Source organism: Schistocerca gregaria, chromosome 2 (assembly GCF_023897955.1).
Source record: "Schistocerca gregaria isolate iqSchGreg1 chromosome 2, iqSchGreg1.2, whole genome shotgun sequence".
In the NCBI taxonomy this organism is placed as follows: domain Eukaryota; kingdom Metazoa; phylum Arthropoda; class Insecta; order Orthoptera; family Acrididae; genus Schistocerca; species Schistocerca gregaria.
Genome location: NC_064921.1, coordinates 148,101,138 through 148,127,433, shown reverse-complemented (window position 1 = coordinate 148,127,433; position 26,296 = coordinate 148,101,138). Strand labels below are relative to the sequence as shown.

Genomic DNA, 26,296 nt, shown 5'->3' with positions numbered 1-26,296 from the left:
TAGTGTGAGCATGAGTTGTCACATCTACTGTGGCCACCATTGTCACCTCTACTTTGGAAAGAAGGGTGCCTGGTTGCTATCCACCTCAAATGCCATCACCTGAGCATTCCAGTATTTTGTAGGAAGAATGATGTAAGATTTGCTTGAAAACTGTGCAGGGCCTGTATTTATCCATTCCAAGATGACAGGAAGCCATTTCGAATGCTATTGGGTTTCCTGCACAGAGTTAAGGGTGGTAATGTGTCGTGTTTGTGGTATTTCCATTGTTTTTGTCTGTCCCTGTAATAGGTTGTTTAGTTTATAATACAATGTCTCCTGTAATAGATTGTTTAGTTTATAATACAATGTCTCCTGTTCTAAGTATCTTTTCTATCAGGCCTTGACGTTTTGCTCTTGTTTGATGGTTTAACAATCCACAGATATATCACAGCTTCATTTTATTGATGTCTTTGTTAGTTCTTTATGACATATGTATGTAAACATTGCTGAGAGAACCCTGGGCATTAGTTTTGTGGTGTAAAACTTAGCTGCCTAGAATTCTTCTGGGTTGTATGGCTGCGGTCCGTGGAACCATGGCCATACAACCCGGAATAATTCTCGTCAGCTGAAACATCCGGTCGTGAAAGCCTTCATTGTATGGTAACACTTTAGCTTCAATAGCCTCTTCAGCTTATCAAAGACGTCTCTGCATCATTAATAGTAGAGAATACAGATATGTTTTGTAAAATGAAACTGTTTCCACTTTTAATTTTAAGGATGAGGATATTGTATTCTGCCCATATTATTATTATTTTGCACAGTAATAATGTTCTAAGAAAATGAGAAATACACCTTGACTTGCCATTGTTTTATAGGTAGTTAATGTATGTTACTGAAAGTAATTTAGTGGTGTAAATACAAGCTATTGTTTTTTGTTGTTGAAGATGTGTTGCTGAGAGGCCTTTTTACTTGACCTCAACTTCAGAGGAATTAATGTGCGTTACAGATACTTTAATAGTATCTGAGAAAAGGGATGAGAAAGATGAAGATGACTTTTATTTGGTAGAAAGATTAACCAGCAATGCCTGTTGCTTTTGTCCTTCAGGTTAGTCTCCTTTTATTTACCCAGAATAGCAATTATTTATTTGATGCATGAACAAACAAATAGCTGTGTAGAAATGCTGTACATCGACTACTTAAAACTGAAATTTTGTTTCATTCATGAATCATAGCATATCTAGTTTGATGTATTCTTGCCTTAGAAATGAGATGTTACTCAGACTTGGAGGAATATTCATCTTTGACAACTTCAAACGTCTTCATTGTGCCTTGCATCCTTCAAAATAATTGTGGGCTTGTCATTCTCACAGGTTGCTATTTACCTCCTGTGATACGTTTATGTTTATTGTTGGGACTGCTTATTATGAGATATAATTTTAAGGCATATAACATTAAATGTTTTTTTGCAGATAAAATTTATTGTCTCACATAAAATTCTTGTACACAGATTTAGGTTCAAGATAGTCACTATCTACAGTTTAAGGCATTTTCATTTTTCGTTTCAGATGAGTTGAATAAATGGTTAGATGAATTTCAGTGGTCAGGATTGATGTGTAACAATAATGACATTGCTGTAACAACAGATACAAGAAATTCAGTCAGTTGCAGTGAACTTAATAATGGCTTGTTAGAAACAATATACATGGACAGGCCACTCTTCAGTCAACATGGGGCACTACATAAACTGATTGCAGAAATGTTTCTTATTTGTAAGAAAGCAAATCTTCAGGTAATTGTTCCACAAATATTCATAATAATGTATACCCCATCAATTCGAAACATACATTTTTGTTCTTGTGTTATCTGGCAACATGTAAGGTTACTGTTAGACAAAAACCCTCACACTGTCAATAAAGAAAAAATAGTAAAAAAGTAGAAAGCTAAAAGAACCAGAGCAAAAATTCTTCCTGTTTCAGTATATACTTTTTTTCAAATGTGCAATTACTGTCAACTGTATCTTTTGTACATCTCATATCATTTGAATAAACTTTTGACTGTATTGATTTCGTACTACAGATTCTGCAAATTACAAGCCAAAGTCAGCCTATTAGTTTCAAACCAGGAGTGAGTTCCCTGCAGAACATGTTTTGAACATTATTCAGCTTGTCACCTGAATTTGCAATAGTTACACTTTTATCATCTGCAGATAAAATAGTTTGAGTTCTTTTGTTACATCTTTCCAGCTTATGGTCATGTGAATTGCGTCAAGAACAGTTTGACTCATTAGAAAGTAATCTTAAGATGATTTGAATACATTTATACAGTTACATCTATACTCTGCAAACCACTGTGATGTGAATCGCAGAGGGCTCATTAGGACTTTTTTTCTATTCTATTCGCATGGGGATCCCAGAGAGAATAATTACTTAAATTCTTGTGTATATGCTGTAATTAGTGTACTCCTATCTTGCAATTCCCATGGCTGTGATACGTAGAGTGTCTATTATATTTTTAGATTCATCACTTAGAGTTGGTTCCTGAAATTTCTAAGTAGGTTTCCAAGAGAGTGTTTACACCTGTCATCAAACATCTGCCAGTTCAATTCTTCAGAATCTGCATGACACTCTCCTGTGGGATGAGGAAGCCGATGACCATTTGTGCTGCCCTACTTTGTGTCCTTTAATATCCCCTGTAGTCCTCTGTATGGGCCCCACACAGTTGAGCAATTTTGTACGATTCATAATAATGTATACCCCCCGTAAATTTGGAAAATAAGTTTTATTCTTGTGTTATCTGGCGACATGTAAGGTTACTGATAGACAAAAACTTTCATGCTGTCAATTGTTTAGGATATATGGTAGTTTAATTTGTAGACTGATCACATTTCACTATTATTCTACTTGTGAAAAACAGTCTGCTACTTGCTTTACCTACAGCATACTCTTTGATCGTTCAGTTTCATATCACTACAAATCGAGGCACCTAGGTATTTGTAAGACTTGACCAATCTCAGCTGTGTATCATTTATTTTATTCTCATAGGAAACTGACCTTTTTTTTTTTTTTTAAAAAAAAAAAAAAACACCTACACAGTTTTACAGTTGTGAACATATAAAGCAAGTAGCCAATCCTTGCATCACATTGAAAACTCACCAAGACCAAGTTAAATATTTGTTAAGTTTTTTTTCAAACAATACTTCATTATAGATAACTGCATCATCTACAAAAAGTTGGAGGTTGTAATTAATATTGTCCAGAGGGTCATTATTATACAACTTGAACAGCAAAGATCCCAGCACACCCGAAGTTACTTTTACATCTGTTGATGACTCTCCATCAAAGCTAGCATAGGGCACCCTCGTCCCCCTCCTCAAAAAAAACTTATGTTGTGTTATATAGATGTGGTACTGAGCAAAATGCTTTTTGGAAATTGACAAACACTGCATCTGTGTGACTGCCTTGATCAGTACCTTTCAGGAGGCTACTTGGGAAAAGAGTGAGTTGGGTTTCTAATGATGGATGTTTTCAGAATCTATGCTGTTTGGTGTGCAGGAGATAATCCGTTTGATATACCTAATTATATTTGGGCTCTGATTATGTTCTAAGATTTTGCAACATATAGCTGTCAAGGACAAAGGACAATAGTTTTGTGGATCAATTCTGCTACCGTTCTTGTAAATGGGTTTGGTCTGTCCTTTTTCCCAACTACAGTGTGCAATATTTTGTTGCAGGGATCTTCGATAGATTATTGTTAAAAGGAGACGAACTCAGCCACGAATCTGATAGGGATCCATTGGTCGTTGGAGCTGTGTTCAGCTTTAGTGATTTTTAGCTATTTCTCAGCACCACTGAAACTAACAGCTGTGTTGTCCAGCTTTGCTGTGGTGTGAGAATTAAGAACGAGCAGTGCCCCTGGATTTTCATATCTAAATGAAAACTGGAGAATAGGGATCAGCATTTTTCCTTTTGCTTTGCTAGCCTCAATTTCAGTCCCTGTCTTGTCCATGAGGAACTGAACACTAATTTTGATGCCATTAAGAGCCTTTACATAAGACCAGAATTTCTTTGGCTTTTGTAAGAAATCTTACAATAATAATCTGCCATAATTGTTGGTGAAGGCTTCACACATTGCCCTTGATAAGGTTTGTGGTCAGCAGTTTTTCTAAACCTGAGTCACAGTTCTTCTATATGCTCCTTGCTAGATCTAAATGTTTAAGAGTTTGTTATTGAGATAAGACACCTCTAACTCTTTATCTAGTTTATAATTAAAATAGAAAGAAACTTCCACATGGGAAAAATATATTAAAAACAAAGATTCCAAGACTTACCAAGCGGGAAAGTGCCGGTAGATAGGCACAATGAATAAAACACACAAACACACACACAGAATTTTGAGCTTTCGCAACCGGCGGCTGCTTCGTCAGGAAAGAGGGAAGGAAAAGTAAAGATGAAAGGATGTGGGTTTTAAGCGAGAGGGTAAGGAGTCATTCCAATCCCGGGAGCGGAAAGACTTACATTAGGGGGAAAAAGGATAGGTATATACACGCACACGCACGCACACACACGCACGCACGCACGCACGCACACACACACACACACACACACACACACACACACACACACACACACACACACAGTTTGTTGAAAATGTAAATCCGTCTTGTTTTAGTTGCCCTTTGTACTTTGCTAATCATTGCCACTACAACTGTCTTCTGATCACTGATACCAGTTTCGATGTGGGCATTTTCAAAGACATCAGCTCTGTTTGTTGCTAATAGATCCAGCATATTTCCATCATGATTCGACCTCTGAACAATGTTCTAGGTAGTTCTCAGAGAATGCATTTAGTAGTGTTTCGCAAGATATCTTGTCACGTCCACCACTTGAGAAAAAAGAGAAAAAAAGGGAAAAAAACAGTAGTTTTCCCAGTTGATTGATGATCAGAGTCTCCCTGATTGGTAACTGTATGCTGTATGTTTGGAGATCTTGTGTACTGGTGAACTTTTCAGATACATATGTAGGTGGTCAATAGAAGAATCCAGTTGTAAGTTCATGCCCACCCTTCATACCAAGGCTTTCCAAGACAGTTTCACAAGCAGTTTAAATTTCTGTCTCATTGGATTCGAGTTTCTTGTCTACTGCGACAAATGCACCAACTCCGTATACCATTAACATATCTTTCAGCATTTGCTCGAAATTTCCCCAAATATCTCACTGCTATCAATTTAGGATTTTAACACCTTTCTGTAATTAGTGTAATGTGAGTCCTGTAATTTTTTGCAGTACTTCAAACTCTTTTAACAGCTGAAACATTCACAGCAAAGTGCCAATCACCAGGATCTTAATAGTCTTGCATGTAGGGAACATTTATTTGGATCTTATACTGACAGTTCTGGGTGCACTATAGTTGTTGTTATGACTGGATGGAGAGTTGTCTAGTATAAAAATCCTTTGTGTGGACCTCACATACAGTCATTACTTGGGTAGCAGCCTCTTGATGTGTAGTGCACACCTTTTCCAGCTGTGTGTCTGTCACAGCTTGGAAATGATTGAGTGGTTAGGCAGCCTGTTAGTGGTAATGTTCTTACAAATTTCGACACAGTGCTTGCAGGTATGTTGGTAGACATCATGGCTACTTTCACAGGTGGCTGACTTCGATGAAGTAGGAAGTGCCAGTTACAGGACTGGAGTAGATGGTAGTGGGGGGATGTATGGATCACGTCTTGCATCTAGGTCTTTTACAAGTAGGCTGTGGCAAAATATTGTCAAATAACCTTTCACAAAACCCAGTGAAATTCTGGTAATGTGTGAAGACTGTTTGTGACACCAAAGTTAGTGTCCAGTCGATTGCAAATGAGACATGAGCTGAAATTAAGGGTAGCAAAGCTGAAATTCTTAACTCCATTTTAAATGTTTCTTTGCAAAGGAAAACCCAGAAGAACTGCCCCAGTTTAATCCTCATATAACTGAAAAGATGAGTGGAATAAGTGTTGGTGCCAGTGGTCTTGAGAAACAGCTGAAATTGTTCAACTTTAACAAAGTTTCAGGTTGTGATGGAATTAGCTTTTATACTGAATGTGCCACTGAGTTAGCCTCTCTTCTAACTACGATCTGTTGTCGCTCCCTCAAACAAAAAACTGTGCCCAGTAGTTGGAAGAAAGCACAGGTCACACCCATTTATAAGAAGGGTAATAGAAGCGATCCACAAAACTACCACCCAGCATCCTTGATGTCGATTTGTTGTAGAATCTTAAAACATATTCTGACTGCAAACATAATGAGGTATCTTGGACATAATGACCTGTTCCATGATAGCCAGGACAGATTCTGAAAACATCGATCGCACAAAACCCAAGTCCCACTTTTCTCTCATGACATACTGAAAGCTTTAAATCAAGGCAGTCGGGTAGATACAGTATTTCTCAGTTTATGAAAAGTATTTGACTCAGTACCACATCTATGCTTATTGCCAAAAGTATTATCGTATGGGATATCAAGCAAAATTTGTAATTGGATTTATGATTTTTTAGTAGGAAGGACGCAGCATGTTACCTCAGATGGAGAGCCATCATCAGATGCAGAAGCAACCTCGGGTATGCCCCAAGGAAGTGTGTTATTCTGAGCTTGCTGCTCATGTTGTATATTAATGATGGATGGACAATATTAGTAGTAACCTCAAGCTTTTTGCAGATGGTTCATTTATCTATATTGAAGTACTGTCTGAAAGAAGCTGCATTAATATTCAGTCAGATCTTGATAAGATTTTAGAGTGGTGCAAAGATTGGCAACTTCTTTAAATATTCAGAAATGTAAAATGTTACACTTTACAAAATGAAAAGATATAGTATTCACATATTTAATCACGTTTTAAATCAGCACTGTGTAATCATTTATAAGTGAACCATATGCTAGAGGCATTTGTTATATTCTCAGATTTCCACTTGTTCTTCAAGTTGTGATTGTTTTATATTTAGTATTATTTGTTTTGTGATACTGAAGAGTTCGGAACATTTTCACTACATTCAGGATTTGCTGGTTTCTTTTTTCTTGCAGGAAATGGATGCAGAAGCGAGTTGTGTGTTTAGAAATTACTACAAATGCTTGAGAGAGGACTTGTGTGAAGTAACCATGTTGAAAGTGTTACTGAACATCTATTACAAAGTGCTACAGTGTAGAAAAAATGAACTCTTTGATGTTGAAGCAAACATAATTTTGGCTGCAAGGACATTATTACATAGAATTTTGAAATTTCGAAAGTTGGATCGCACAATGGGTGTTGCACTTTTATGTATTAATAATGAAAACTCTGTACAGGAACTGACGGATGCTTCAAAAACCTTTGCTCATGACTGTGTAAGACTAGGTGCGTTGGCAGAATTAGCTGTAGCATTTGCTGAAATAATTGAATGCAGTGACGTAATGACAAAATTTTATCAGACTCTTATAGGATGTAAGTGGATAAAGACATTAGTGAAGTTTAAAATACCATACAAGGAAGCTTACAAACATTACAGTTCAGGGTCTCAGCATATGTTCAGAGCACTAATATCTGTTGACTCATTTTCTACACAGTTGGTTGAAGAATTTTGTAATGACTTCCATTTGGATGTGGAAGATTACCTGGCTTTGTATCTGGAAACTCTTATTTTATCTTGGAAACCCCAAGTAGAGGTAACAGTAAATCCAGACGGTAGCAAAGGATTCAGTGTAAAGAATTCAGAAGAACCTATTCTAAAAAAGGGAAAGGAGATAATTGAAAAGATAACCTTAAAAGAGAGAGTGCGGTCATGTTTACAGAAACTGTATTACAAAATCAATTACTATAATTATGAAATGTTTATGTGTGTCAATGTTCTCATGAACCATGATGATTTTCAAAATGAAATGAACGATGAACATCAACTTCTTTGTTTCTTGAAGAGATATCAAAGGTTGAGGTAAGTTCTGCATTATGTAACTAGAGAGATTTATCTGTATATTCAAGGCTTTGGTAAAGGGTGGTGATGGTGGTGGTGGTTTGAAAATTTACTTTAGCAGCATGCATTGTACTGGTGGTGCTTTGTGCAGAGTTTCTATCTGTTGCGAGATGATTTCATTTGTCAGTATTGTGTGAATTAAGATAATCACTTTTGAAGTGGGTGGCTTACTCCTGCCAAAAGCATTTTAGGATGAGGAAGGGAGGGAGGATGGAGGGGTGGGGGGTTGAAGATAGTATTAAGTCCAAATATACAAGAGGCTGTGGTGAACTTAAAAAAGTCCTTTTCACCTCCATTTATTGCCATAAACTAGTTAATATGCCGAATAAGAGAGGTGAAAAGTAAGTTAAACCTCTCCAGTGAGATGGGGTGTTCTACTGCAGTGGATCCTACGTAGAGGAACTGAAACTCTTGACACAAGAAAGATACCTGTGATCGTATTTCTAGGAACCAATTTGTAAACTTAACCCCCATAAGAATAAGCCTGAAGTAGATAAAGCCAATGGAGATGTTTATTTTGTAATAATACATACTACTTCCCTGAATTGCCCTGATACACATCTCCAAGCACTAACTGTTGAAATTCATGTGCCAGAAATAATATAAGTGTATTCCCTTTACTTATCAACACAAGACGTATGACACACTCCATACAATCCACCTGGCCATTTCTCCTGTTGAGTATTAACAAACATAACATGCTTTAGGGTCCACTCTCACCTTGCCTCAGGGTTAGAGTTGTAGAGTGTCTTGTATTTCAGGAGCTGTGTATTCTGATCACTGGCAGCCATATGCATTTCTGAATACTTAGATTCATCCTCTGCCATAGCTCTCACATTCTGCTCTCCACCACTTCCCCCAAGGTCCCTTCTGTAAACCTGAGTAGTCGCCAAAGGAAAACCATAAAAATAGATGATCAGCAGAGCAGAATAGTTACTGTGCACCCAACTGGTTGTTATTCAACATCAAGACAGTGACCAGTACTGGGTGGATCACACTACACCTCATCACATTGCAAGTGTACCCACCATGCTACTGATACACCTAAAGTCACCTTTAGGGCTTCCTGGCGTTTGGTGGAGTGACATGTATTTCTCTTCGGACCTGGACCTGCTTGCCCAGCGGCTCTGTGACATCGCACAGCCTAATAAAATTGAAATAAATTGAATTTAATTGATGAAAGGAGAAAATATAAAAATGCAGTAAATGAAGCAGGCAAAAAAGAATTCAAACGTCTCAAAAATGAGATCAACAGGGAGTGCAAAATGGCTAAGCAGGGATGGCTAGAGGAGAAATGTAAGGATGTAGAGGCTTATCTCACTAGGGGTAAGATAGATACTGCCTACAGGAAAATTAAAGAGACCTTAGGAGAAAAGAGAACCACTTGTTTGAATATCAAGAGCTCAGATGGAAACCCAGTTCTAATTAAAGAAGGGGAAGCAGAAAGGTGGAAGAAGTATATAGAGGGTCTATACAAGGGTGATGTACTTGAGGACAATATTATGGAAATGGAAGAGGATGTAGATGAAGATGAAATGGAAGATAAGGTACAGCGTGAAGAGTTTGATAGAGCACTGAAAGACCCGAGTCGAAACAAGGCCTCGGGAATAGACAACATTCCATCAGAACTACTGACGGCCTTGGGAGAGCCAGTCCTGACAAAATTCTACCATCTGGTGAGCAAGATGTATGAGACAGGCAAAATACCCTCAGACTTCAAGAAGAATATAATAATTCCAATCCCAAAGAAAGCAGGTGTTGGCAGATGTGAAAATTACCGAACTATCAGTTTAATAAGTCACGGCTGCAAAATACTAATGCGAATTCTTTACAGACGAATGGAAAAACTGGTAGAAGCCGACCTCGGGGAAGATCAGTTTGGATTCCGTAGAAATGTTGGAACACGTGAGGCAATACAGACCCTACGGATTATCTTAGAAGCTAGATTAAGGAAAGGCAAACCTACATTTCTAGCATTTGTAGACTTAGAGAAAGCTTTTGACAATGTTGACTGGAATACTCTCTTTCAAATTCTGAAGATGGCAGGGGTAAAATACAGGGAGCGAAAGGCTATTTACAATTTGTACAGAAACCAGATGGCAGTTGTGTTAAGGGACATGAAAGGGAAGCAGTGGTTGGGAAGGGAGTGAGACAGGGTTGTAGCCTCTCCCCGATGTTATTCAATCTGTATATTTAGCAAGCAGCGCAGGAAATAAAAGAAAAATTGAGAGTAGGTATTAAAATCCATGGAGAAGAAATACAAACTTTGAGGTTCGACGATGACATTGTAATTCTGTCAGAGACAGCAAAAGACTTAGAAGAGCAGTTGAATGGAATGGATAGTTTCTTGAAAGGAGGATATAAGATGAACATTAACAAAAGCAAAATGAGGATAATAGAATGTAGTTGAATTAAGCCGGGTGATGCCGAAGGAATTAGATTTGGAAATGAGACACTTATAGTAGTAAAGGAGTTTTACTATTTGGGGAGCAAAATAACTGATGATGGTCGAAGTAGAGAGGATACAAAATGTAGATGACAATGGCAAGGAAAGCGTTTCTGAAGAAGAGAAATTTGTTAACGTCGAGTATAGATTTAAGTGTCAGAAAGTCGTTTATGAAAGTATTTGTATGAAGGGTAGCCATGTATGGAAGTTAAACATGGACGATAAATAGTTTGGACAAGAAGAGAATAGAAGCTTTCGAAATGTGGTGCTATAGGAGGATGCTGAAGATTAGATGGGTAGATCACATAACTAATGAGAAGGTATTGAATAGAATTGTGGAGAAGAGGAGTTTGTGGCACAACTTGACTAGAAGAAGGGTTTGGTTGGTAGGACATGTTCTGAGGCATCAAAGGATCACCAATTTATTATTGGAGGGCAGTGTGGAGGGCAAAAATCATAGAGGGAGACCAAGAGATGAATACACTAAACAGATACAGAAGGATGCAGGTTGCAGTAGGTACTGGGAGATGAAGCAGCTTGCACAGGATAGAGTAGCATGGAGAGTTGCATCAAACCAGTCTCAGGACTGAAGACAACAACAATAATGCAAAATTGCAGAAAGAACAGTTTCTCAACTTGAAGGACAGGAGTCATTTTGCATTGAGAGAGTTTGCCCCTTACAGAGTCTCCCTGTATACCTAGTTCAAAACTGCAATAAAGATACTTTACAAATAAATAATTTGTGCACAGTAAGAGTTTCCTTCTCATATACTGTAGCTGCACATAGAAATCAGCCTGGAAAAGTGAAGTTTAAGGGCTGCTCATCTACCAGTAGCTACATTTTCCTTTATTTTCAGCTATCCTATAACTGGCAGAGATAATTGTTTCACAAATTAGCAGTGCTAATTAATACCTTCATATTGATACTGGTAATGCTGTTAATCTGCTCCCATATGACCGATTTTACAAGCAGCTAGCACTACAGTAACAATGATGAAGATGGAGATGTCTCTTTCAAAGAAGAAAGCCAGGCAAAAGAAAGGAAGGAAAATAATCCAGCATCCAATTAAAAAATCTTAATTGACAACTCCTTTATGCAAGTTCAGATTCTGATTTCATAAATTAGTGTCACAGTCACGAATGTGTGACTAATGCATATTAAAAGAAGGGTCCATTTGTAGACCAAAAAAAAGTCTCTGTCAAAGACAGAAAAATATTGCTACAGCCTCGGAATAGATTTAAGAGTTATGGTCAGCCCAAAGAGTTTATGTGAAAGAGAATATTAACTTAGTAACAGCATTACTAAACATCAGTGTTTGTCATATCGTTCCATATAATGGCTCAGTTAGTTGCAGAATATTTTTGTAGTATACCTTCTGCATGTGATAATGATGATGATTATTATTATTATAATTATACATTATATTATTATTATTATTATTATTATTATTATTATTATTATTATTATTATTATTATTATTTTAGTTTACCACATAATTATTTGAAGCACACTTTCGCAGTGTATCAAAGATAGAAACATGTCAGTCATAATTTTCGTTAATTGAAATATGCTTTTTTTAAATGTTGCAGACCACCTAATCAGCAAGAGAAAGATGATTGGTTTGATAAATATCCAGATGCATGTGAATTGCCAACAATAGCAGAGTTTAGATTGCCTTTTCGTCCTCTTCTAGAAAACCCACTGAGAATTGTAAAGACAGAATTAAATTTGAAAACATACAAGACATGGTTTAATGTTGCTAGAACACTTCGGCTTGATCTTGAAACAATTTGCACATTAGCTGCAAAAAATTCGGTATGTATTTTTATTTTTAGGTCATTGTGTTTTTAAGAGCTATGAGCACTCTGTTATCTTTGCTGTTGCAAAAAAACATCTATTCTGCTGAGCAAGTTCTCAGAGTTCTTAAGATATACATTTTAATTTTAGAGCACACGTTTACTAAAAAAGATTTTCTTTTATTTTGTCCACATTATCTTCTCCCAAAATATGGAATGCAAAGATCTTGCAGTAAAGAGATTTATTTCACAGCATCAAAGATGTAGTGCTTAAGGTAAGCATTTTAGGACTCATGTTTACTAGACTTTTTTGCTTCGAATTCCCTGAATGTTGACCATTCCTCCTGGGACACCCTGTATATGTTACTTCCATTACAGGTTCACAACAAAGTTTTTGTAACTCTGCTAAATAGATTTGACTCCATGTGAAGGTTCTCTTCACACATGTGTAACTGCTATCTGGATTGAGAAGTGAAAATGCTAAAGGCCATTGAGGTAATGAAGATAACTGTAGTTGGTGCACTCACATCTATTGCAATCATGAATGTACTTCTGCATGTGACTTACACAGAAAGTTAACTTACACCATCAGAGCTGTAAAATACAAATTATTAAATCAGGTTTATGAAAATATAAATAATATTTGTTACAGGTGTTATAGTCATGATTACTTTAAACTCCAATTTGCCATCCCTGTTCAAGGAAAGGGCTAGAGATCAAACATTTCCCTCTAGATTTCATAGTACAAGAGAGGCTAAGGTTAACACTTTTCCCAGTATGACAAGGCAGGTAAAAATACTATTAGTATGCAGTTTCGTGACAGATAAGAGAAACTTTCAAAGACCTGAGCAAAAAATGGATAAATGAAATTTATGATTAGAATCAAAAGATGTAAATTATGTTGGTTGGTTGGTGAAGGAGACCAGACAGGGTGGTCATCGGTCTCATCGGATTAGGGAAGGATGGGGAAGGAAGTCGGCCGTGCCCTTTCAGAGGAACCATCCCGGCGTTTGCCTGGAGTGATTTAGGGAAATCACGGAAAACCTAAATCAGGATGGCCGGACGCGGGATTGAATAGTCGTCCTCCCGAATGCGAGTCCAGTGTGCTAGCCACTGCGCCACCTCGCTCGGTGTAAATTATGTATTCATGTAATTATACACCCTATTAATATCAAGTTACTGAAGCGATCACTGGTGTCATTGTTCAAAGATAATTTACCGACCAACCTAATATGATTCTTACATAAAAGGTATATGTAAGGAATGAAAAGAAATGATCGCCAACTTGATGTCAGAGTGATTCTGCTTAGTGACATTGATAAGATAATGGGAGAACATGTTCTCTCGTTCTACCCTCGAACAGTTAGTCACCATTATTTTCTTCATGGCCTATGAAAATAAAAATGCACTTTAGGTGGTAATGAAGTTCATGGGGCAGCACTAACCATTTGCCTCCTATTGTGTTTCTTTTCCCTGGCGCAATCAATAGACAACTATTGATTGTGCCTCCTCCTGAAATTCTCAAAAATCTCTTGTTCATTACAATTAACCAGGCTCCATTTCCTTAATTTCCTACCTGTGTGCAATTCCTTCAGTCTTTATCTGCAGTTCATAACCAATAAATTATGCTCAGACTACCTCTGCTGCTGGATATGTTTTTGAGCTTGAGGCTGGTTTTGAAAAATGTCTTATTATATATTAAAACTGTATGTAGTCTCCATGCCTCGACTGTGTATACAACCTTCTTTCATGATTCTTGAAAAAAACCAAGTGTTTGCAATGGTTAAATGATGCTCTGTGCAAAATACTACTTGGTCATTTTCACTTTCATTCCTTTCCCTCAGTTAATGTTCTCCTATTCCTTTTTTCTGTAATGTAGTGAGTCATTTATAACTCCTCTGTCAATTCAGACAAATGATACGAAGATTCCTTTGGAATGGAACCTACAGATTTATCCAACCTTTTTACTCTGTCACTAGCATCGGAGCACAAGTTACAGTACATCAAACTATAATCAAGTTTATATGTTTCCCATCAGCCCAGCTTCTGACAGTCAGCTGTATGGTATTGTCCCTATAATCAGACCTAATTGCAACCTGTCTTCTCATCAACTCTTCCTTAACTCATGCACTTATCTACATTTCGTGATAATAAAGTGAATCAGCCAGAAGACATTATTGGATGTCGTTTAACTTTGTACAGACTTGAGGCTCATAAGTAAATGATTTACAGTTTTTTTTTAGTGTTGTTCATGTTTAATGTTGTTATCAGGCCAGGTGGGGTACATGAGGGGCATGGATTATGACAAATGTTGAGTGATCACTGAGAAGGATGCAAAGATGCTGCATACTTGGGTGGTACAGCATTATCAGCACCTGAGAAAGTTAGAAAAAGGCATCATTATGGGTCTCCATACCTGCACATGCTGTACGAGTAATGGACTCCCTGCAACATGGGTCATTCCTTAACATTAGTCTGAGACTAACAGCAGCTGGACTAAGGAATTAGCATCTTATATGTAGGCTACTGTTAACACCATAACAAAGATGCTGTGTTTGGACAGGTGCCGGGCCATGAAGAATAGACTGCTGCTTAATGGTTCCACAGGTTTCAGCAATGGATCACAGTTCTGCACCACTCTCGACCATCATCGTTGGTGCATGTGGTAATGATGACCTGAGGAGAGGTCCTGTTCTTCCAGTGTTTTGGGAGAGGTACACCATGTATTACTCCTTGCATCACGGTGTGGCAACCCATTGGGAATGACTTCGGGGCATGACTCAACCTCTTTCAGCAGCTGGGACGATCCGTCTTTAACAGTTTGGATTCACTTCGCATCTCTTTGCTAAACCTCCGGTCGCTGAATCACCGAACACATCATCAAAAGCTTCAACACTGCCAAGTCGACAGCTGCCACTTTTCTGGACTTGAAAAACGCCTATGACAAGTTCTGGCAAGACAACCTCGTACACAAGATGCTGACACAGACCCCTGCTTCACGCTGAAAAATTCAAGCTTTCCTCGACAGTAGCAGAACATTGTAATTGATGAAGTGAAGTGTTTTGTTTTGGTGATAGTTTTTGTATTTCATGATCTGTAGACCCTTTTTAAGGGTTAATTGTCAGTGCAATATGACTGCTGTATGTTTTTCTATCTGTACAGAATACTTAGCTGCTGATAGAGGGTACTCTGATGGCACAGTGGTATGTCAGGGATATCCTGTGTCCACCTGTGTCCTGGGTCGTGTGTGTGTGTGTGTGTGTGTGTGTGTGTGTGTGTGTGTGTGTGTGTGTGTGTGTGTGTGTGTGTCAGTCAGCCAACAGAAACCAGCTGAGGCAAAAGCAGCAAAAGGGAAGTAACAGATTTTATGACTTTTAATGAGTTCCTAACCAGGAACAAATTGTATAATTTCATCTGTGTGCTTTGATGGTTTAGTTTCTCGAGTTTCTGTGTGTTAATTCAATATCTAAAAGAGACACGTCTCATGTTTCTGTTTGCATCAGAAAGTTAACCGATTTTGTGACATATTACAGGTTCTAAATCAGGAGTGAATAATTTAGTCTCACCTGAGTGCTTTGGTAGTTCAGATTTTGACACTCTGCACATTAATATAATTTATTAGAGACAGTTCTTGCATTTTTCTCAGGGTCTACAATAGAGTATTGCAGTATGTGTCAATAGCTCGTTTGTCTCAGTTGTGTAGTTTTCCACGGTTTTAGTATGGATAGCGACTGTGATTACTGTGTGTGGATGCGAGCTGAGTTGGTGACACTTCACTCTCAGCTCCAGTCTGTGACGGCTTCGGTTACACAGCTTGAAGCTGCAACGGATGGGTAGGTACCACTGTTGTGGATCAGTTGTGGAGATCCAACAGACATCCAGCATGTCTGAGTCCTCCGATCAGTCCTCACTGGTTACTGCTCACACTGAGGTTGATCCGTAACCTGTGGTCGAGTGGGAGGTCGCATCAAGTCATGGCAGGAGGCGAAAGACTTCCCAGGGGGCCACTCATAGTGCCTCCCTGCTGAGTCTGACAAATTGGTTCCAGGTGGTGTCTGTGCCTGACACAGCCAGATGCAGTCGCCTGTCCTGTTTCAGAGGATACCTCTGTCTGCAAGATCCGGACAATGGCAGAGGGTGGGATTATTGGTAGTTGGGAGCTCCAATGTTAGGTGCATTTGGAGTCCCTTAGAGACATGGCTGCGAAGAAGGGAAAGAAAGCCAATGTGCACTCCATGTGCATACCAGGTGGAGTCATTCCAGACATGCAAAGGGTCCTTCCAGATGGTATGAAGAGCACAGGGTGAAGCCAACTGCACTTGGTGGCTCACACCTGTACCAATGATGTGTGTTGCTTGGAACAGAAGAGATTCTCTCTAGTTTCGAGTGGCTGCTATTCTTGCTTGCGAGATGAAAGCAGAGCTCATCATTTGTAGCATAGTTGACAGGACCAATTGTGGACCTCTGGTTCAGAGCTGAGTGGAGGGTCTGAATCAGAGGCTCAGGTAGTTTTGCGACCACATAGGCTGCAGATTCCTCAACTTGCACTATAGGATGGTTGGGTTTCAGGTTCTGTTGAGTAGGTGAGGAGTTCACTAAACTAAGGCGGTGGCTATACAAGTAGCAGTGGCGTGGACTGGGTGGTCTTTTAGGTTAGAGGGTCTCGGGAAAATGCCAAAGGGCTTCAGTCTCAAGGGGTGAAGGCCATTGATATGACAGTTGTGAATTGTCGTAGCTGTGTTGAAAAAGTACCAAAGCTCCAAGCACTGATAGAAAGCACTGATGCTCAATTGTTATAGGAACTGAAAGCTGGCTAAAGCTGGAGATAAGTTAAGCCAAAATTTTTGTGAGGAATTTAATGGTGTCCCAAAAGGATAGGCTGAACACAGTTGGTGGTGGTGTGCTTGTTGCTGTTGGAAGTAGTTCATCTTATGGAGAAATTGAAGTAGGTAGTTCCTGTAAGTTAGTAAGGGCAGACGTCATTCTTGGCAACTGGAATAAAACAATAATTGGATCCTTTCACCAACCTCCCAATTCAGATGATAAGTTTTCTTTGAACCTTTCAGAAATTTTGAGTTTGATTCCCAACACATACCCGACTCGTACGATTATAATTGGTGGTGACTTTAATTTACCCTTGATATGTTAATGAAAATATGTGTCTAAATCCAGAGTTATGCATAAATCCAAAATTGTGCCAAATGCATTCCCTGGAAAATTATTTCAAACAGTTGGTTCATGAGACCACGCGATTCATAAAAGGTTGTGAAAATAAACTTGACTTCTTAGCAACAAATAATTCTGAGATAATAACGAAGATCAAAATGGATACAGGGATTAGTGAACACAGGCTTGTCATAGTGAGACTGAATATTGTAAACCTCAAATCCTCCAAAAATAAAAGAAGAATATACCTATTCAGAAAAGCAGATAAAAATTCACTTGACGCCCTCTCGAGAGACAATCTCCACGCATTCAGAATTAACAATGTAAGTGTAGACCAGACGTGGCTCGAGTTCCGAGAAATAGTATCGGGAGGAGTTGAGATGTTTATACCAGATAAATTAACAAACAGTGAAGCTGATCCTCCTTGGTACACAAAATGTGTCAGAACACTGTCGCAGAAACAACGAAAAAACATGCCAAATTTAAATGGACGCAAAATCTTCAAGATTGACGCTCTTGGCTCAAAATTTAGCACGGACTTCAGTGCGAGGTGCTTATAATACTTCCCACAACAAAACTATTTCTTGAAACCTGGCTCAAAATCCAGAGAGATTCTGGTCGTATGTGAAGTATGCTAGCAGCAAGACACAATCAATGCCTTCTCTGCACGATAGCAAAGAAATACTACCGCAACAGTGCTGCCAAAGCAGAGTTACTAAACACAGCCTTCTGAAATTCCATCACCAAAGATGACAAAGTAAATATTCTAGAATTCGAATCAAGAACAGCTGCCAGCGTGAGTAACCTAGAAGTAGATCTCCTCGGAGTAGTGAAGCCACTTAAATCACTCCAGAAAAACAAGTCTTCTGCTCCAGACTGCATACCAATTAGGTTCCTTTCAGAGTAACCTGACACAGTAGCTCCATACTTGACAATTACATACAACCATTCACTCGACGAAAGATCCATACCCTAAGACTGGAATGTTGCGCAGGTCACACCAACATTCAAGAAAGGCAGTCGAACTAATCCACTAAACTACAGGCTCATATCATTAACATCAATATGCAACATGAGTTTGGAACATACATTGTGTTTGAGCATTATGAGTTACGTTGAAGAAAACGGTGTATTGACACATAGTTAACACGGATTTAGAAAACATTGTTCTTCTGAAACACAACTAGCTCTTTACTCACACAGAGTGGCGAGTGCTATTGACAAGGGATTTCAAACTGATTCCGTAGTTATAGATCTCCAGAAGTATTTTGACAGTGTCCTACACAAGCGGCTTGTAACAAAATTGCATGCTTATGGAGTATCGTCACAGTAATGTGACTGGATTCATGACTTCCTGTCGGAGATGTCACAGTTTGTAGTAATTGACAGAAAGTCATAGAGTTAAACAGAAGTGATTTCTGGCAACCTAAAGGTAGTGTTGTAGGCCCTTTGCTGTTCCTTGTCTACATAAACGATTTAGGAGACTATCTGGGCAGTTGTCTTAGGTTGTTCGCAAATGATACTAGCTTGTTATAGGATTCATCTCAAAGCTTGCAAGTTGTTGTTGTTGTTGTTGTTGTTGTTGTTGGTCCCCCCCTCTCCCCTATTTATGACTCAACCCTTACACAATTTGGTGATTGGTTACCACAAAGGTAAACAGTTGTTAAATTATGTTGTTAATTTAGCGTTGTCAGGTAATGTGAACTTGAAAGATGGAAAAGGATGATACAGAAATAGTGAACATAATTGCAATTAAAAATGAAAGCTCCAGAACTAGCAGCAATAACATAATATGTTTAATATCTTACACGATGGGCCTATTAAGGCTTAATTGCCATTATCAAGTGACATCTATTTGGTAGTGACAATCGTATTGCAGATACAGTAAAATTTGTTGCCGAGTCATGGTAAGTATATCTGTTTTCCAGTTTTTGACAGATATTTTGACAGTTTTATGTTTTGTAAATATACAGTACTGTAATGAGGAACTGTCAAAATATCCACCAACATATTTTTACATTTTGTAACTCCAAAAAAATATTATTCTTACCACAACTTGATAGAAAAAATTTACTGTAGATGCAGTATGGTCGTCAGTTCCAACTGGACGTCACCTAATAATGGAAATTAAGCCGAAACAGGTCTGTTGTGTAAAATATTTAACATATTATCTTACTGCAGCTAGTTTTGGAGATTTCATTTTCATTATGTCTTGTAATGATACATACTATTCTGCTGGTCCAACGGAACCTAAAATAATTGAATTTGTTTTGCATTTTCCTTTTTTTCCCTAGATAACAGAAGAATTCTCTACTAAATTGGAGGCAAGTGATAACAGTTGGTGTCTTACAGTACACCACGCAGATTTTCTTAAGGAACTTGTAGCATGTCTAAAATATTGTCAAGACTTAGAGAAAGCCTCTGCTGTATTGTATTATGCTACTAATCATATGCCAGCAGGTAATTATGAATATTTAATGAGTGTGGTTTCAGTTATCTGAGACTACAGATGTGTGTGCAAGTTGCATTTGCGCGTGCGCGCGTTTGTTTGTTTGTTTGTTTGTTTGTGTGTTTGTTTGTTTGTTTGTGTGTTTGTTTGTTTGTTTGTGTGTTTGTTTGTTTGTTTGTGTGTTTGTTTGTTTGTTTGTGTGTTTGTGTGTTTGTGTGTTTGTGTGTTTGTGTGTTTGTGTGTTTGTGTGTTTGTTTGTGTGTGTGTTTGTGTGTTTGTTTGTGTGTGTGTTTGTTTGTGTGTGTGTTTGTTTGTGTGTGTGTTTGTTTGTGTGTGTGTTTGTTTGTGTGTGTGTTTGTTTGTGTGTGTGTGTGTGTGTGTGTGTGTGTGTGTGTTGTTGACAAAGGCCTTAATGGCCAAAAGCTATAATTGTGACTCTTCTTGTTGTGCCTATCGCGACTCAGCATCTCCGTTATATGGTGAGTAGCAACTTTCCTTCTCTAATATTGAATATTGAATTTTGTTAGTCAAAATGTTGTACACTCTGTATTTATGCAAGTACAGGAGATCATATATTTTTCAAGTAACTTTCATTACCATAAAATATGTCACATAAGCAACTGACAGAAGCCACCTCTTAAGTGTCCATGTTTGGTCACTGCAGTTTCTGTGCATTGCTACACTAAGCCGTAAAATAACTGAACTGAAAGTAAATATACTTTACAGTACACTGGGCCTAAGTTATTAAATGTGGAATAATCAGATTTGCCATTCACTTACGTACAGTTACTTTTGCAATTATCTCGAAGATTTGATTTGATATTGTGATAACTTGGTGTGATATGTGAACAGCAGATGAGTCAACAAAATTATGTCCCACAAAATAAAATACAGCAACATTTATAAAACAATGCAATCAGAAATTTAGGCAGCTGAAAGTTTGCTAAAAAAATTGCCAAAGAATACCCATCTGTGTAGCTGTGGTTGCTTATGTACATTTTTATGATGGCATCAGACTTGCATTCAGACATTTCAAAACTTGGTGGTGTGGAAATTTTCATTTGGTTGGCAAGATGAGTGAAATGATTGCATGCATTTCCTGATAACAGATTTTGTGTCTAACACCTGAATGAAATTTCAAACCTCTCTGCAGCGTTGCCAGAATTGAGAGTGTGATGCTGTGTTTGTAGGATGGGGATGTTACGATCAGTGTCCCCTTGGTACCCTTAAAGAGGAGTAGATTTTGTGGCGCCAACAGGTTTGCTCGCTCGTCTCACTACCACCACCTCTGCATTTCAAATATGAAGTTAACACAGTGACTTTCAATTCATGTTTTACAAAGGAAAGATCCTTTTGATTTGGTGACCAAACCTACCCCTGTAGGTTTGTCAGCAAACAATGCCGTACAATTTTGCTGAGGACTACTCCACAGCCTTCATGAAGTTTTTAAAAATGAATTTAAAATTTAAAAATGCCATTCAGTTTACTTTTTTTGTACTAAAAAGGACTATGTTGCAATCATCTTATGGCATTGCAGTTCTTCTTATGTCTGTGCTTGCTATGAAATAGGATGAGGAATTTAGTCTTTTGCAAGACACCTTTCAGTTGGTTATTTTTTCTTACTGTAAAACTGTTGTCATATATTAACAAGTAGAGGAACTTTGGTACAAAATATTTACGATTGTGAATGAATAGCAGTTGTAAAATGTTATACATAATTTGTTTATAATTCGCAGATGAGATGTGTATTAATGAACTGATGCCCTGTCTGTCGTATATTAGATTATATCTAAATTTCTAGCTATACCTTAATTGGCAAAAGAGTGGATGTATGCATTAGTTTACATACTTTACATGAAGCTATTGGGTATTTATGTTGGTAGCTATTCTGCCACACAACCTATAACTTGTCATCTGCAAACAGTAAAACATAATTTTTATTTTTTTGTTTATTTTGCATTTCTGAATAGAAATATTATGTTTTTTCTGTGTAACTTATGGCTTTGATGTTTTTGTGTTTTCTCATATGTTTTGGTGAGGTGAATACACTGATTTCTGTGACTTATGGTCATTTGACAACACACTTTTTACGAATTTTCAAACATGGAGAGAGTTTTTGCTGTCATTACGTGTGGTTGTAGCTGTGTGGTATTCATTTGTTTCATGGCGTGTTTGTGTGGGTGAGTTGTGCAAATTGGAAGTTTATTTGGTGTTTGTGGTGTTTGGTTTTCCTTTGTGTGTGTGTGTGTGTGTGTGTGTGTGTGTGTGTGTGTGTGTGTGTGTGAGAGAGAGAGAGAGAGAGAGAGAGAGAGAGAGAGAGAGAGAGTAGTTTCGGTGTGGGTGTTATTCATATAGTTTTTCAGTTGTGAAGAAGAGGGTTTTATTGCACAATGATGTGTATTGATTTAGTACTTTCTTTCCTCGGGCTGCTGATTTTTGGATGTGATAGTTTTCTTCTGTAGTTAATTTTTGATATAAGCTGCTACTAGGTTTAAAGATCTGTAAGTCAGTTTCAAATTTTTGTTGAGTGGTGATTGTGTGCTATCAGGTGATCTGTAAATGTTGAATGTCAGCTATTGCTTTTCTATGCTCTGATATGTTCTGTATTCCTGGTTCTGAAATTCCTGCACGTTTGACCCTCATATACAGATTGACTGCAGTTGCAAGCAAGTTGTATGTACTGGACTGGCTGTATTTGTCAGTGTTGTTGGTATTTCTTCCAAGTCTTCTTTGTATTGCTTTGAAGGTTCTGTATGCTATGTTGAGCCCTTGTCCCTTTAGTATATTACCCACCTTGTGTGTGACTTTGTTGTTGTAAGTCATTATGTGCCATTTGTTGCTTACTGTCTGCTGATTTGTTGTGTGTTGTGTTTTGTTTGTGTGTGCGTTTGATGATTACATGTTGTTTGTTTTTGGATTTTGTGGTTTATTTTATCTACTCTTCATGTATCATATCCATTCTCCTGTGCAATTTGTTTTGTTGTGTTCAGTTCTTGTGTGTAATCATGTTTGTTCGTGGGTGTTTTGTTCAGTCTATGTAGTAAATATCTGAAGCCGACTTCTTTGTGAGTTATGGGGTGATCGGATTGGTTATGAGTAATAGTCCTGGTGATAATGGATTTCCTGTAGATTGTAAATTCATGTTTGTTGTTTCTATTGTGTGTGGTGTGATTTAAGAAATTATGTTCTCCATCTGTTTGTGGTTTCAGTGATGAACTGTGTTTGTGGGTGGATGGAGTTTATGTTGTCATGAAGTTCTTTTATGCAAGGCTGTGGTTCATCTGTACCAATACATTATTTTGTACTGTTTTGATATTACTGTTTTGTCAAAGATTTGTTTTCTATCTGATTGAGGAAAAGTCAGCTAGGAGGCCACTGATTGGTGATCCCATGGGCAGTCCATCTTGTTGAGAGTAAAATTTTTTGTTGAATGTGAAGTAGTTTTGCTCTGTGATGAGCCTGAGTATGGCTGATATTTCTGGTATATTTGCTGTGGGTATGTTTCCTTGCAGTTGAAGATTTCTTTCTATGATGATGATGGAGGATGATGATGATGATGATGGTTTCTTCTGTTGGGGTATGTGTGTACATGGAAATTATGTTACATGAAAGTAATGTTGCTGTGCTTGATATGTTTTCATTTCTTATTTTTTCTATTATGTCAGTGGAGTTCTTTAGATTTGTGTTTTCAATGTATTTGTATATTTTCTGTAGCAGTGTGTGTGTGTGTGTGTGTGTGTGTGTGTGTGTGTGTGTGTGTTTGACTTAGTAGTATATTGGTGCAGTTTATCAATGGATGTATAGGTGTTCCAGGTTTGTGAACTTAAGGCAATGATTTTAAGGTGTGTTGGATCACTTCTTAATGTTGTGATGCTATTGCTTTGAATGAATTCTAATGTTTCGTCCCCTCTCTCTCTCTTACTCTGGCTGCCCCAGTCCTGAAAACACACACACACACACACACACACACACACACACACACACACACACACACACACACACCAAACGCCAAATACACTTCAAACTTGCACACCTCACCCAGACAAACACGCCATTACCACACAGCTACAACAACATGGCAGTTGCAGCAAGAAGAAGAAGAGACATGTTGTTGCCATCAGGGCCTGGGCCCACTGACACTGTTGGCCACTGTGTGGCCTGACACAAGCAGCACAGAATGCTACAGTGTGTACCTCTTTGCCAGGGCAGAAGCCAGCTACCTGTTGGCCATCACTGGTCTGCTGTGTCGGAGTGAGGCATGACCGCCTCAGGTCCTCAAAGACAAAATGTGTAACTGAAGTCTCATAAAATATTTCTTTCGACCACCAATCCGTCACTGGGCCCCACATGCCTGTCTCTCCACCACTTACATTATGGAGTGGCACCAGAATTTGGATCTCTGTTACTCCTTCTGTCCCTGTTTTATGTTAATTATTTCATAGTGCCCAACTCCTTCTTCCCGCTTCTTCATTTATAGCCGCTTCTTCATTTATAGCCGCGTTATGGATATTTTTACACATGTTTTTCATCAGTCATCACAGATGCACTTGGCTGTACTTGGAGCACACATCGCAACAATGAATGACTGTGACAAACCCTACTACTATCACTGCTGTTACAATAAATAAAGTCTCTGCCTAAGGAGTGTGGTTCTCTTACAGGCATGATAAAATGTGTTTATTGTACATTCTACTGTTTCTGAGTTATTTAGTTCTCCTTTTTCACTCCATTTCCCCCACCTCCCTATCCCGCGATCTCCTTACACTGTACCTGCTGACGTTCTAGTCTCAGCACACACTGTCACAGTGCTCCAGTGGGCCACCCATGGAGTGCACAGTGCATGACACACCACAAGATGAGGTCACAGTGCCATGTCCACAGCCATATGGGTGCCTGTACTAGGAAACCTGTCTAAAGTGTGCCATTGTTCCTCACTGATGTGGAAACAGGAGATTTCTTCTTGATCAAATGCTGGTCAGTCCCAAAGGATGAACAAGAAAGGGCATTCCCATTTGTATGTTGTGCTGTGTCATAAATTTAGGAGCTGAGGTAGAGCATCCAATGCTGGAGTCATTGTGCAGTCTGCTCCAGAAGCTAAGAGTGGGGCCAAAGAGAGCCATTAGTGGCATGTGGTCAGTGATGAGGGTAAACTTGGTCCCTAACAGGTAAACACGGAATTTTTTCTTAACTATAGAAATTATCACCAAAGCTTCTTTTTCGATAGATGAAAAAAGAGAGAGAGAGAGAGAGAGAGAGAGAGTGTGTGTGTGTGTGTGTGTGTGTGTGTGTGTGTGTGTGTGTGTGTGTGTGTGTGTGTGTGTGTGTTTTTAAATCTGGGGACTGCAGTTATGCATCCACATTCAGGTCCCTATTCAACATTTTTATAAGTTTCTGTCAACTAATTTGTATAAATGTGTTTTTAAAATTGTTTCCTATTTTGTAAAACAGAATTGCTTGTATCAGTATTTTACGAGGTGGTACAATAAAGTAATGACTGATTTTCTTTGCAAGCTGTGGCAAATGTGCAGGCTTGCATAGGCACAATATCTTTAACCTTGGTCTATAAGCTGCTTCTAGTCAAAGTGGCACATCGATGCAATTGCTCAGTCATGAGTTGTGCTGTAATAAGATAACACTTGTTGGTGTCTCTCGTCATGGAAATGGAATCGCATAATACTGCGCAATGGTATGCCATTTCTTTTTTGCGTCAAATTGGGTGAAAATGCAACGACAACTTACAGTAAGTTTCAGAATGCTTTTGGAGAGGTGGTTATGTCAAGAGCTCAAGTTTTTCGTTTGCATAAAATGTTTACTGAAGGCAGAACGAATGTTGGAGATGAAGACTGCAGTGGGCGACCATCAACCTCACGGACGGATGTCCACTTGGCCAGTGTGCATGAACTCGTACAATCTGATCGAAGACTATCTGTGAAAATGATTGCAGAACTGAACATCAATCGAGAAATGGTTCATCTAATAACAACTGAAGATCTTGGTATGAGAAAGATTAGTGCAGAAATAGTCCCCAAAAATGTCACACCACAACAGCAAGAAACACGGAAAAATGTGGCAGCTGATCTGTTGGAGCAAACAGAAGTCAATTCAGAATTGTTGAGCCATGCTACCACTGGTGATGAATGAGGTTTTTTTCAGTACAATACAGAGACAAAACGCCACATTTCACAATGGTGCTCAAAGGGATCACCCAGACCAATAAAAGCTCGCATGTCAAAGTCAGAAGTGAAATGCATGCTTGTGTGCTTCTTTGATTCCAAGGGAATTGTTGATAAAGAGTGGGTGCCTCCTGGAGAAGCAGTTAACCAATATTACTACAAAGAAATTTTAGAAAGACTTCGTAAAAGAGTTCTTAGTGTCCATGCCAACATCGCTGATAATTGGATTCTGCATCACGATAATGTGCCATTCCATACTGCTTTGTTAGTACAGCAATTTTTAACCTAAAAACAAATTTCAGTACTACCAC

At 38.4% G+C, this 26,296-nt stretch overlaps 1 protein-coding gene across 1 annotated transcript in view; it reads left to right on the top strand.

Moving 5' to 3' along the window:
• The window catches only part of LOC126336566 (uncharacterized), a 283,854-nt gene that overhangs the window by 187,497 nt on the left and 70,061 nt on the right, over window positions 1-26,296 (top strand). Inside the window, exons 15-19 of the mRNA XM_050000416.1 lie at window positions 924-1,084; window positions 1,545-1,768; window positions 7,032-7,915; window positions 11,991-12,216; window positions 19,658-19,823. Of these exons, the coding sequence (XP_049856373.1) occupies window positions 924-1,084; window positions 1,545-1,768; window positions 7,032-7,915; window positions 11,991-12,216; window positions 19,658-19,823 (1,661 nt within the window). The remainder of the gene's footprint in view (window positions 1-923; window positions 1,085-1,544; window positions 1,769-7,031; window positions 7,916-11,990; window positions 12,217-19,657; window positions 19,824-26,296) is intronic.